The sequence below is a fragment of the Staurois parvus genome, unplaced genomic scaffold (assembly GCF_062004578.1).
Source record: "Staurois parvus isolate SC_StPar_1 unplaced genomic scaffold, SC_StPar_1.0 ptg001642l, whole genome shotgun sequence".
NCBI lineage: Eukaryota > Metazoa > Chordata > Amphibia > Anura > Ranidae > Staurois > Staurois parvus.
This window is the reverse complement of record NW_028319438.1, coordinates 1,049,056-1,060,680: the sequence shown is the minus strand read 5'-3', so window position 1 is coordinate 1,060,680 and position 11,625 is coordinate 1,049,056. Positions and strand designations below refer to the sequence as shown.

The 11,625-nt window shown below is 52.6% G+C and overlaps 1 protein-coding gene across 1 annotated transcript in view; it reads right to left on the bottom strand.

The window, feature by feature from the left end:
- Positions 1-9,309: 9,309 nt before the first annotated feature.
- The window catches only part of GAL3ST4 (galactose-3-O-sulfotransferase 4), a 63,423-nt gene continuing 61,107 nt past the window's right edge, over positions 9,310-11,625 (bottom strand). The window contains exon 4 of the mRNA XM_089663233.1: positions 9,310-10,024. Coding sequence (XP_089519359.1) covers positions 9,413-10,024 — 612 coding nt within the window. The 3' untranslated portion in view covers positions 9,310-9,412. The remainder of the gene's footprint in view (positions 10,025-11,625) is intronic.

Sequence of the window (11,625 nt, the reverse complement as noted above, 5' to 3'; positions counted from 1 at the left end):
CACTTTCAGGTCTCTTCACACTGCTGGTGTGTAAAATTTTTTGACATAGGGTGCTGCAAGATAACGGGCCTCACATAGCTGCTGCCAGGCCCCTAATCTGCCATGGGCCCCTATATACCGCCTCCTCATGCTGCTGCCAAGTCCAGAGTCTGTCATGGTCCCTGTACGGCCTCCCATTGCTGCTGTCTCCATCGCCACACTCTGCTGCCATGTGCCACTTTCAGGTCTCTTCACACTGCTGGTGTGTTAAATTTTTTGACATAGGGTGATGGCAGATTACGGGCCTCCTATAGCTGCTGCCAGGCCCCTAATCTGCCATGGGCCCCTATATACCGCCTCCTCATGCTGCTGCCAAGTTCAGAGTCTGTCATGGGTCCCTGTACGGCCTCCCATTGCTGCTGTCTCCATCGCCACACTCTGCTGCCATGTGCCACTTTCAGGTCTCTTCACACTGCTGGTGTGTTAAATTTTTTGACATAGGGTGCAGGCAGATTACGGGCCTCACATAGCTGCTGCCAGGCCCCTAATCTGCCATGGGCCCCTATATACCGCCTCCTCCTGCTGCTGCCAGGTCCAGAGTCTCTCATGGGTCCCTGTACGGCCTCCCATTGCTGCTGTCTCCATCGCCACACTCTGCTGCCATGTGCCACTTTCAGGTCTCTTCACACTGCTGGTGTGTTAAATTTTTTGACATAGGGTGCAGGCAGATTACGGGCCTCACATAGCTGCTGCCAGGCCCCTAATCTGCCATGGGCCCCTATATACCGCCTCCTCCTGCTGCTGCCAGGTCCAGAGTCTCTCATGGGTCCCTGTACGGCCTCCCATTGCTGCTGTCTCCATCGCCACACTCTGCTGCCATGTGCCACTTTCAGGTCTCTTCACACTGCTGGTGTGTTAAATTTTTTGACATAGGGTGCTGCAAGATAACGGGCCTCACATAGCTGCTGCCAGGCCCCTAATCTGCCATGGGCCCCTATATACCGCCTCCTCATGCTGCTGCCAAGTCCAGAGTCTGTCATGGTCCCTGTACGGCCTCCCATTGCTGCTGTCTCCATCGCCACACTCTGCTGCCATGTGCCACTTTCAGGTCTCTTCACACTGCTGGTGTGTTAAATTTTTTGACATAGGGTGCAGGCAGATTACGGGCCTCACATAGCTGCTGCCAGGCCCCTAATCTGCCATGGGCCCCTATATACCGCCTCCTCATGCTGCTGCCAAGTTCAGAGTCTGTCATGGGTCCCTGTACGGCCTCCCATTGCTGCTGTCTCCATCGCCACACTCTGCTGCCATGTGCCACTTTCAGGTCTCTTCACACTGCTGGTGTGTTAAATTTTTTGACATAGGGTGCAGGCAGATTACGGGCCTCACATAGCTGCTGCCAGGCCCCTAATCTGCCATGGGCCCCTATATACCGCCTCCTCCTGCTGCTGCCAGGTCCAGAGTCTCTCATGGGTCCCTGTACGGCCTCCCATTGCTGCTGTCTCCATCGCCACACTCTGCTGCCATGTGCCACTTTCAGGTCTCTTCACACTGCTGGTGTGTTAAATTTTTTGACATAGGGTGCTGGCAGATTACGGGCCTCCTATAGCTGCTGCCAGGCCCCTAATCTGCCATGGGCCCCTATATACCGCCTCCTCATGCTGCTGCCAAGTTCAGAGTCTGTCATGGGTCCCTGTACGGCCTCCCATTGCTGCTGTCTCCATCGCCACACTCTGCTGCCATGTGCCACTTTCAGGTCTCTTCACACTGCTGGTGTGTTAAATTTTTTGACATAGGGTGCAGGCAGATTACGGGCCTCACATAGCTGCTGCCAGGCCCCTAATCTGCCATGGGCCCCTATATACCGCCTCCTCCTGCTGCTGCCAGGTCCAGAGTCTCTCATGGGTCCCTGTACGGCCTCCCATTGCTGCTGTCTCCATCGCCACACTCTGCTGCCATGTGCCACTTTCAGGTCTCTTCACACTGCTGGTGTGTTAAATTTTTTGACATAGGGTGCAGGCAGATTACGGGCCTCACATAGCTGCTGCCAGGCCCCTAATCTGCCATGGGCCCCTATATACCGCCTCCTCCTGCTGCTGCCAGGTCCAGAGTCTCTCATGGGTCCCTGTACGGCCTCCCATTGCTGCTGTCTCCATCGCCACACTCTGCTGCCATGTGCCACTTTCAGGTCTCTTCACACTGCTGGTGTGTTAAATTTTTTGACATAGGGTGCTGGCAGATTACGGGCCTCACATAGCTGCTGCCAGGCCCCTAATCTGCCATGGGCCCCTATATACCGCCTCCTCATGCTGCTGCCAAGTCCAGAGTCTGTCATGGTCCCTGTACGGCCTCCCATTGCTGCTGTCTCCATCGCCACACTCTGCTGCCATGTGCCACTTTCAGGTCTCTTCACACTGCTGGTGTGTTAAATTTTTTGACATAGGGTGCTGGCAGATTACGGGCCTCACATAGCTGCTGCCAGGCCCCTAATCTGCCATGGGCCCCTATATACCGCCTCCTCATGCTGCTGCCAAGTCCAGAGTCTGTCATGGTCCCTGTACGGCCTCCCATTGCTGCTGTCTCCATCGCCACACTCTGCTGCCATGTGCCACTTTCAGGTCTCTTCACACTGCTGGTGTGTTAAATTTTTTGACATAGGGTGCAGGCAGATTACGGGCCTCACATAGCTGCTGCCAGGCCCCTAATCTGCCATGGGCCCCTATATACCGCCTCCTCATGCTGCTGCCAAGTTCAGAGTCTGTCATGGGTCCCTGTACGGCCTCCCATTGCTGCTGTCTCCATCGCCACACTCTGCTGCCATGTGCCACTTTCAGGTCTCTTCACACTGCTGGTGTGTTAAATTTTTTGACATAGGGTGCAGGCAGATTACGGGCCTCACATAGCTGCTGCCAGGCCCCTAATCTGCCATGGGCCCCTATATACCGCCTCCTCCTGCTGCTGCCAGGTCCAGAGTCTCTCATGGGTCCCTGTACGGCCTCCCATTGCTGCTGTCTCCATCGCCACACTCTGCTGCCATGTGCCACTTTCAGGTCTCTTCACACTGCTGGTGTGTTAAATTTTTTGACATAGGGTGCTGCAAGATAACGGGCCTCACATAGCTGCTGCCAGGCCCCTAATCTGCCATGGGCCCCTATATACCGCCTCCTCATGCTGCTGCCAAGTCCAGAGTCTGTCATGGTCCCTGTACGGCCTCCCATTGCTGCTGTCTCCATCGCCACACTCTGCTGCCATGTGCCACTTTCAGGTCTCTTCACACTGCTGGTGTGTTAAATTTTTTGACATAGGGTGCAGGCAGATTACGGGCCTCACATAGCTGCTGCCAGGCCCCTAATCTGCCATGGGCCCCTATATACCGCCTCCTCATGCTGCTGCCAAGTTCAGAGTCTGTCATGGGTCCCTGTACGGCCTCCCATTGCTGCTGTCTCCATCGCCACACTCTGCTGCCATGTGCCACTTTCAGGTCTCTTCACACTGCTGGTGTGTTAAATTTTTTGACATAGGGTGCAGGCAGATTACGGGCCTCACATAGCTGCTGCCAGGCCCCTAATCTGCCATGGGCCCCTATATACCGCCTCCTCCTGCTGCTGCCAGGTCCAGAGTCTCTCATGGGTCCCTGTACGGCCTCCCATTGCTGCTGTCTCCATCGCCACACTCTGCTGCCATGTGCCACTTTCAGGTCTCTTCACACTGCTGGTGTGTTAAATTTTTTGACATAGGGTGCTGCAAGATAACGGGCCTCACATAGCTGCTGCCAGGCCCCTAATCTGCCATGGGCCCCTATATACCGCCTCCTCATGCTGCTGCCAAGTCCAGAGTCTGTCATGGTCCCTGTACGGCCTCCCATTGCTGCTGTCTCCATCGCCACACTCTGCTGCCATGTGCCACTTTCAGGTCTCTTCACACTGCTGGTGTGTTAAATTTTTTGACATAGGGTGCTGGCAGATTACGGGCCTCACATAGCTGCTGCCAGGCCCCTAATCTGCCATGGGCCCCTATATACCGCCTCCTCATGCTGCTGCCAAGTCCAGAGTCTGTCATGGTCCCTGTACGGCCTCCCATTGCTGCTGTCTCCATCGCCACACTCTGCTGCCATGTGCCACTTTCAGGTCTCTTCACACTGCTGGTGTGTTAAATTTTTTGACATAGGGTGCAGGCAGATTACGGGCCTCACATAGCTGCTGCCAGGCCCCTAATCTGCCATGGGCCCCTATATACCACCTCCTCCTGCTGCTGCCAGGTCCAGAGTCTCTCATGGGTCCCTGTACGGCCTCCCATTGCTGCTGTCTCCATCGCCACACTCTGCTGCCATGTGCCACTTTCAGGTCTCTTCACACTGCTGGTGTGTAAAATTTTTTGACATAGGGTGCTGCAAGATAACGGGCCTCACATAGCTGCTGCCAGGCCCCTAATCTGCCATGGGCCCCAATATACCGCCTCCTCATGCTGCTGCCAGGTCCAGAGTCTCTCATGGGTCCCTGTACGGCCTCCCATTGCTGCTGTCTCCATCGCCACACTCTGCTGCCATGTGCCACTTTCAGGTCTCTTCACACTGCTGGTGTGTTAAATTTTTTGACATAGGGTGCTGCAAGATAACGGGCCTCACATAGCTGCTGCCAGGCCCCTAATCTGCCATGGGCCCCTATATACCGCCTCCTCATGCTGCTGCCAAGTCCAGAGTCTGTCATGGGTCCCTGTACGGCCTCCCATTGCTGCTGTCTCCATCGCCACACTCTGCTGCCATGTGCCACTTTCAGGTCTCTTCACACTGCTGGTGTGTTAAATTTTTTGACATAGGGTGCAGGCAGATTACGGGCCTCACATAGCTGCTGCCAGGCCCCTAATCTGCCATGGGCCCCTATATACCGCCTCCTCCTGCTGCTGCCAGGTCCAGAGTCTCTCATGGGTCCCTGTACGGCCTCCCATTGCTGCTGTCTCCATCGCCACACTCTGCTGCCATGTGCCACTTTCAGGTCTCTTCACACTGCTGGTGTGTTAAATTTTTTGACATAGGGTGCTGCAAGATAACGGGCCTCACATAGCTGCTGCCAGGCCCCTAATCTGCCATGGGCCCCAATATACCGCCTCCTCATGCTGCTGCCAGGTCCAGAGTCTCTCATGGGTCCCTGTACGGCCTCCCATTGCTGCTGTCTCCATCGCCACACTCTGCTGCCATGTGCCACTTTCAGGTCTCTTCACACTGCTGGTGTGTTAAATTTTTTGACATAGGGTGCTGCAAGATAACGGGCCTCACATAGCTGCTGCCAGGCCCCTAATCTGCCATGGGCCCCTATATACCGCCTCCTCATGCTGCTGCCAAGTCCAGAGTCTGTCATGGGTCCCTGTACGGCCTCCCATTGCTGCTGTCTCCATCGCCACACTCTGCTGCCATGTGCCACTTTCAGGTCTCTTCACACTGCTGGTGTGTTAAATTTTTTGACATAGGGTGCAGGCAGATTACGGGCCTCACATAGCTGCTGCCAGGCCCCTAATCTGCCATGGGCCCCTATATACCGCCTCCTCCTGCTGCTGCCAGGTCCAGAGTCTCTCATGGGTCCCTGTACGGCCTCCCATTGCTGCTGTCTCCATCGCCACACTCTGCTGCCATGTGCCACTTTCAGGTCTCTTCACACTGCTGGTGTGTTAAATTTTTTGACATAGGGTGCTGCAAGATAACGGGCCTCACATAGCTGCTGCCAGGCCCCTAATCTGCCATGGGCCCCTATATACCGCCTCCTCATGCTGCTGCCAAGTCCAGAGTCTGTCATGGTCCCTGTACGGCCTCCCATTGCTGCTGTCTCCATCGCCACACTCTGCTGCCATGTGCCACTTTCAGGTCTCTTCACACTGCTGGTGTGTTAAATTTTTTGACATAGGGTGCAGGCAGATTACGGGCCTCACATAGCTGCTGCCAGGCCCCTAATCTGCCATGGGCCCCTATATAACGCCTCCTCATGCTGCTGCCAAGTTCAGAGTCTGTCATGGGTCCCTGTACGGCCTCCCATTGCTGCTGTCTCCATCGCCACACTCTGCCATGTGCCACTTTCAGGTCTCCTCACACTGCTGGTGTGTTGAATTTTTTGACATAGGGTGCTGGCAGATTACGGGCCTCCTATAGCTGCTGCCAGGCCCCTAATCTGCCATAAGCCCCTATATACCGCCTCCTCATGCTGCTGCCAAGTCCAGAGTCTGTCATGGGTCCCTGTACGGCCTCCCATTGCTGCTGTCTCCATCGCCACACTCTGCCATGTGCCACTTTCAGGTCTCCTCACACACTGCTGGTGTGTTGAATTTTTTGACATAGGGTGCTGGCAGATTACGGGCCTCCTATAGCTGCTGCCAGGCCCCTAATCTGCCGTAGGCCCCTATATACCGCCTCCTCATGCTGCTGCCAGGTCCAGAGTCTCTCATGGGTCCCTGTACGGCCTCCCATTGCTGCTGTCTCCATCGCCACACTCTGCCATGTGCCACTTTCAGGTCTCCTCACACTGCTGGTGTGTTCCATTTTTTGTCATAGGGTGCTGGCAGATTATGGGCCTCCCATAACTGCTGCCAGGCCCCTAATCTGCCATGGGCCCCTATACCGACTCCTCATGCTGTGACGTTGCAACAAGGTGGAATTCAACCCTACATATGTTAGACCGCCTTTACGAACAGCAAAAGGCCATCACAGATTTCCTGATGTTAAAAGCAGATAAAGGTACTCCCTGTGTAACTTAGATGTCAGCCATTGGCAGCTCATGCGTGACACCTGCGCTTGCTCAGGCCCTTTGAGGAGGCCACGCTATTCGTGAGTCGGCAGGACTATGGGATGAACGACGTCATTCCTCTGTTGCACGTCCTGGAACAAATGCTGTTAACAATGGCTGGTCAGGGTGCGGTAGACGTGGCGCACAGATCTCAACGCCACATGGCCCCTGTGGGGGCAGGACTGGAAGAAGAGGAGGAGGTAGAGGAGGACATTGGTGCTCAGGAATTATTGAGTGAAATGGGTGGTTTTTCCACTCAGCGGACAGGAGTGGAGGAGCAGGAGCATCTGGTAGAGGAGGAGGAAGAGGAGACAGAGGACCTAGACGCACCGTGGCAGTATGCTGTGGAGATGGAGGCAGGGAGTCCCTCGCATTCCTTGGCACAAATGGCCCATAGCATGCTCGGTTGCTTGCGTAGCGACAGCCGAATAATAACCATCAGACAGAGGGATGACTTTTGGCTGTCCACCTTGTTGGACCCTCGCTACCGTTCAAAAATGGTGGCCTTTTTCACACCTGCTGAGAGGGAGGCCAAAATAACGTACTATAAAAAACACCTATGTAGTCAGCTGGTCTCTGCCTGTCTGCGCCAACGTCCATCCTCAGACACTGTGGGCCCTGTGCGCTCGTGTTCCGCTGCCATGGCAGCAGGGGAGGGGTGGGGTGGTAGGAGCAGTGGCAGCTCCACCAGCAGCGGCTGCCTCAGTCTGCAGTCGATGATGAGTAGCTTTCTTCACCAGCGCAGTGAGGAAACTACTAACCAGCCGCAGCAGCAGCAGCAGCATCAGGTGGACCTGGAGCAGGACCTCAAACAACAGGCTTAGGCCTACTTGGACAGCACCCTGCCAACCGAGGTAGACAATCCCCTTGACTACTGGGCAACGAAACTTGACCTTTGGCCCCAACTAGCTGAATTTGCCCTTGAAAGGCTGTCATGCCCGGCCAGTAGCGTGGCATCGGAGCGCGTGTTTAGTGCGGCAGGAGGTATTGCAACTCCGCGGAGGACACGACTGTCCACCCAAAGTGTGGAGAGACTCACGTTTGTGAAAATGAATCAGGCGTGGATTAGTCTGGATTTCAAACCACCAGTTCCTGACACAACTGACTAAATCCGCCATGAATCATGCCCCAAACATGTGCCACTTTCAGGTCTCCTCACACTGCTGGTGTGTTCCATTTTTTGTCATAGGGTGCTGGCAGATTACGGGCCTCCCATAGCTGCTGCCAGGCCCCTAATCTGCCATGGGCCCCTATACCGCCTCCTCATGCTGCTGCCAAGTCCAGAGTCTCTCATGGGTCCCTGTACGGCCTCCCATTGCTGCTGCCTCCATCGCCACACTCTGCCATGTGCCACTTTCAGGTCTCCTCACACTGCTGGTGTGTTCCATTTTTTGTCATAGGGTGCTGGCAGATTACGGGCCTCCCATAGCTGCTGCCAGGCCCCTAATCTGCCATGGGCCCCTATACCGCCTCCTCATGCTGCTGCCAGGTCCAGAGTCTCTCATGGGTCCCTGTACGGCCTCCCATTGCTGCTGTCTCCATCGCCACACTCTGCCATGTGCCACTTTCAGGTCTCCTCACACTGCTGGTGGGTTCCATTTTTTGTCATAGGGTGCTGGCAGATTACGGGCCTCCCATAGCTGCTGCCAGGCCCGTAATCTGCCATGGGCCCCCGTACCGACTCCTCATGCTGCTGCCAGGCCCGTAATCTGTCATGGGCCACTGTTGTCGCTTGTTGGCATATTCCGCTCGTTCAGATGCTCCTTCTCCTGCTACTCCTCTTCACGGATTCCGTCAGCAGTCTTTCTTGGAATCCGTTTCCAAGAGACAACAGTTTGCGAGCACGCACCCGACGGTGCAGAAGCTGAACGTCCTCCTGTCCAAGTTGCTGCTGCCAGGCTCGTAATCTGTCATGCGCCCCTGTACCGCCTCCTCATGCTGCTGCCAGGTCCAGAGTGTGTCATGGGCCCCCGTACCGACTCCTCATGCTGCTGCCAGGCCCGTAATCTGTCATGGGCCCCTGTACCGCCTCCCCATGCTGCTGCCAGGTCCAGAGTGTGTCATGGGTCCCTGTACGGCCTCCCATTGCTGCTGCCAGGCCCGTAATCTGCCATGGGCCCCTGTACCGACTCCTCATGCTGCTGCCAGGCCCGTAATCTGTCATGGGCCCCTGTACCGCCTCCTCATGCTGCTGCCAGGTCCAGAGTGTGTCATGGGTCCCTGTACGGCCTCCCATTGCTGCTGTCTCTATCGCCACACTCTGCCATGTGCCACTTTCAGGTCTCCTCACACTGCTGGTGGTTTCCATTTTTGTCATAGGGTGCTGTATGGCCTCCCATTGCTGCTGCCTCCACCGCCACACTGTGGCTCCACACTCTGGTTTTGGCCCCGTGACTGCCCAAATGAGTGAAGTGTGCGGTGATTCTAAGATCGACGGCACTCATCTGCATGTCATACTGACTGACAGTATTATTTCTCTTCCCCAGCAGACTCCAAGGGCATTTAAATTAAAGGTACAGTGTTCTGCACTAATATTAAGTCTCTCTGAAGCCTAGAAACACCCTTTTTTAAGTTAAATTCACAGCGAATTTATTCGACTCGAATCGAATATTGTCCACGAATTCGCCGAATCAGTCGAATCGAATTTTTCATTTCTTCGCTCATCTCTAGTCCTCTGCCCCTACTGGCTCCAAATCCTCAAGACAGAGTTCAGCTAACTGTTGCCTCCTTTCTCTCAATCTCATAACCTCATTATCCATCTTTTCTTTGCCAAACCACTCCACCTTGTTCCAAAATGTTCGATTAAAATATTCATAGAGGTACCAGTCGAGAGCATTCCATGCTCGAAGCTTTTTTACTTCCTCTGGTTCCAGTGGTCTTGAAGACCCACGAATGTTGAGTTTAAAGGTGACCACATCATCCAGATCCCAACAGAGCTCCTCTTTCAGAAGAACCATTGATTCATCAAAATATTCTGCAAGTAGAACCAAGTTGAACGTCCCCTCCACTGCCCGTGCTCCAGCTCTTGCCAGAGTCACTGTAAAAGGAGCATTAGGATTAAATCCCAAGTCAAACCATAAGAGGTTGCGAGCATAGTGGTTGGATCTCTCTCCATCTCGGTAGTAATATAATGGATGGGAAATAAAAGCTTTGAAATTAGGTGCCTTCTTGAAGGCTGAAGATACAGAACGATAGTAGGAGAAAGAAGATTCGGCCATGGTTGCTGGATCCCGGAGAATCGTGAAGTAGAAGGAGTCTGCAGGCATAACCTTTCGAACCTACAAAATAAAGAAAAAAAACTATGTCTGTGAAGGTTCTCTTTTATCCAGGTCATGGTAATAGCTAGTAGTAGGTATTCACATTCAAACAAACAGTCTTCTTCTGGCAATGTTGAAGATGCTTTGCAACTTATTCAAGCAGTTTCTCCAGCAGTGAGGAAGCTGCTTAGATAAGTCGTGAAATGCCTTCAACATTACAAAAACAAGTTTTGTTGAACGTGACTATCTACTACTTGCTAAAAACTGTCCTAGAATTGTTGAAGATCATTTCCAGTAAAAAAAGTGAAACTAGTTACTGAGTTACTAATACAACTATACTTAAGAAGGACCTAGACTAAAAAAAGTGAATGGTTGCGATCTTACGGGGAATATTTTGAAAGCACAATTTTCCCTTAGCAGTACCCTAAAAAAATCTACATTTTTCATTGAATTCCTACTTAAAAATAACAGTGCACTTCCCGATGAGACTATTCCTAGACACTCATGTTCTGTAGTCTGGATATCTGCAATCATATGAGTCACCTCTGCCTATGACTGCTAGTCCCAAGGAATATTGAAAAGAGATTTAGTGATGTCACTACTGATTTAGTGATGTCAGCCACTTGCTTTATTTCTATGGATCTATGTATTCTACAACTTTCCAGCTATCTATAGACCATTGCCTTGCCAGTTATTGTGAGGGCAGCTCTGACATGAAAAAGAAGAGTTCTGCCTCTATCAGGATGCTTACCAGCACACAAACAAAAAAAAGGGGAGCAAAAAACAAGTCATGGTAAGTCATCAGTGTGGATAAGGATCAGCTGCAAGAACACCACGAACAATTATAAGGAAAGATTCCCCAAATTCTCTCTTAATCACTGCATTAGTGATCCAGACAGCACCTCATGGAGTCACTAGGAGTGTGCTTCCTGATGCCTATGCTGTATGCGGTGTCACTGCCTCTTTTCCTGTACTATGTGCCAAATTTCCGAAGCAGTCTACAACTAGAATCTAAAACAGGTGCTTGCCTTGGCGCAGTAAAAACATTTTAATTTGTTAGTAAATGTAATGGTCCCAATTTAGAATGAAAAGGCCGCTTTCAACAATAATGGTTTATGTGATAGTTATATTTGTTATATCATATTTTAGAAAAACTGAAGTGGAACGTACGAGAGCAGTGACTCCTTTCAATCAAAAGGATTTCAACTTGACTTTAAATACCTGTTTAAAGCTGACCATAGATTACTCAGGCTGATCGAAAAAACTGAATGGATTCCTCCATCCACACAAGCGAGGAGGAATCCCGCCCACTGTGCTGTTGTATTCTGACAGCAGGGACTCCCCTGCTTTCAGAATACACTGATCAGCACTACATCCGATTGGCTGCAGGCACTGATCAAATGAAAATTTACCACCATTCCTGTTCAAGAGAAGTCTACCATTAGATCCTCCTCTTGAACGGAAATGGCCACAGATGGATCGAAATCCAGGCCGGCCCTTGCTGAACCGACTGAATTTCAGTCCATCTATGGCAAGATTAAGGCTCTAACTGTTCTGCTGGTTTAGCAGTAGCTCTGAACTGCTCCTTAGATGCCCTTTTTGACTTCCCTTAAGCACAACTT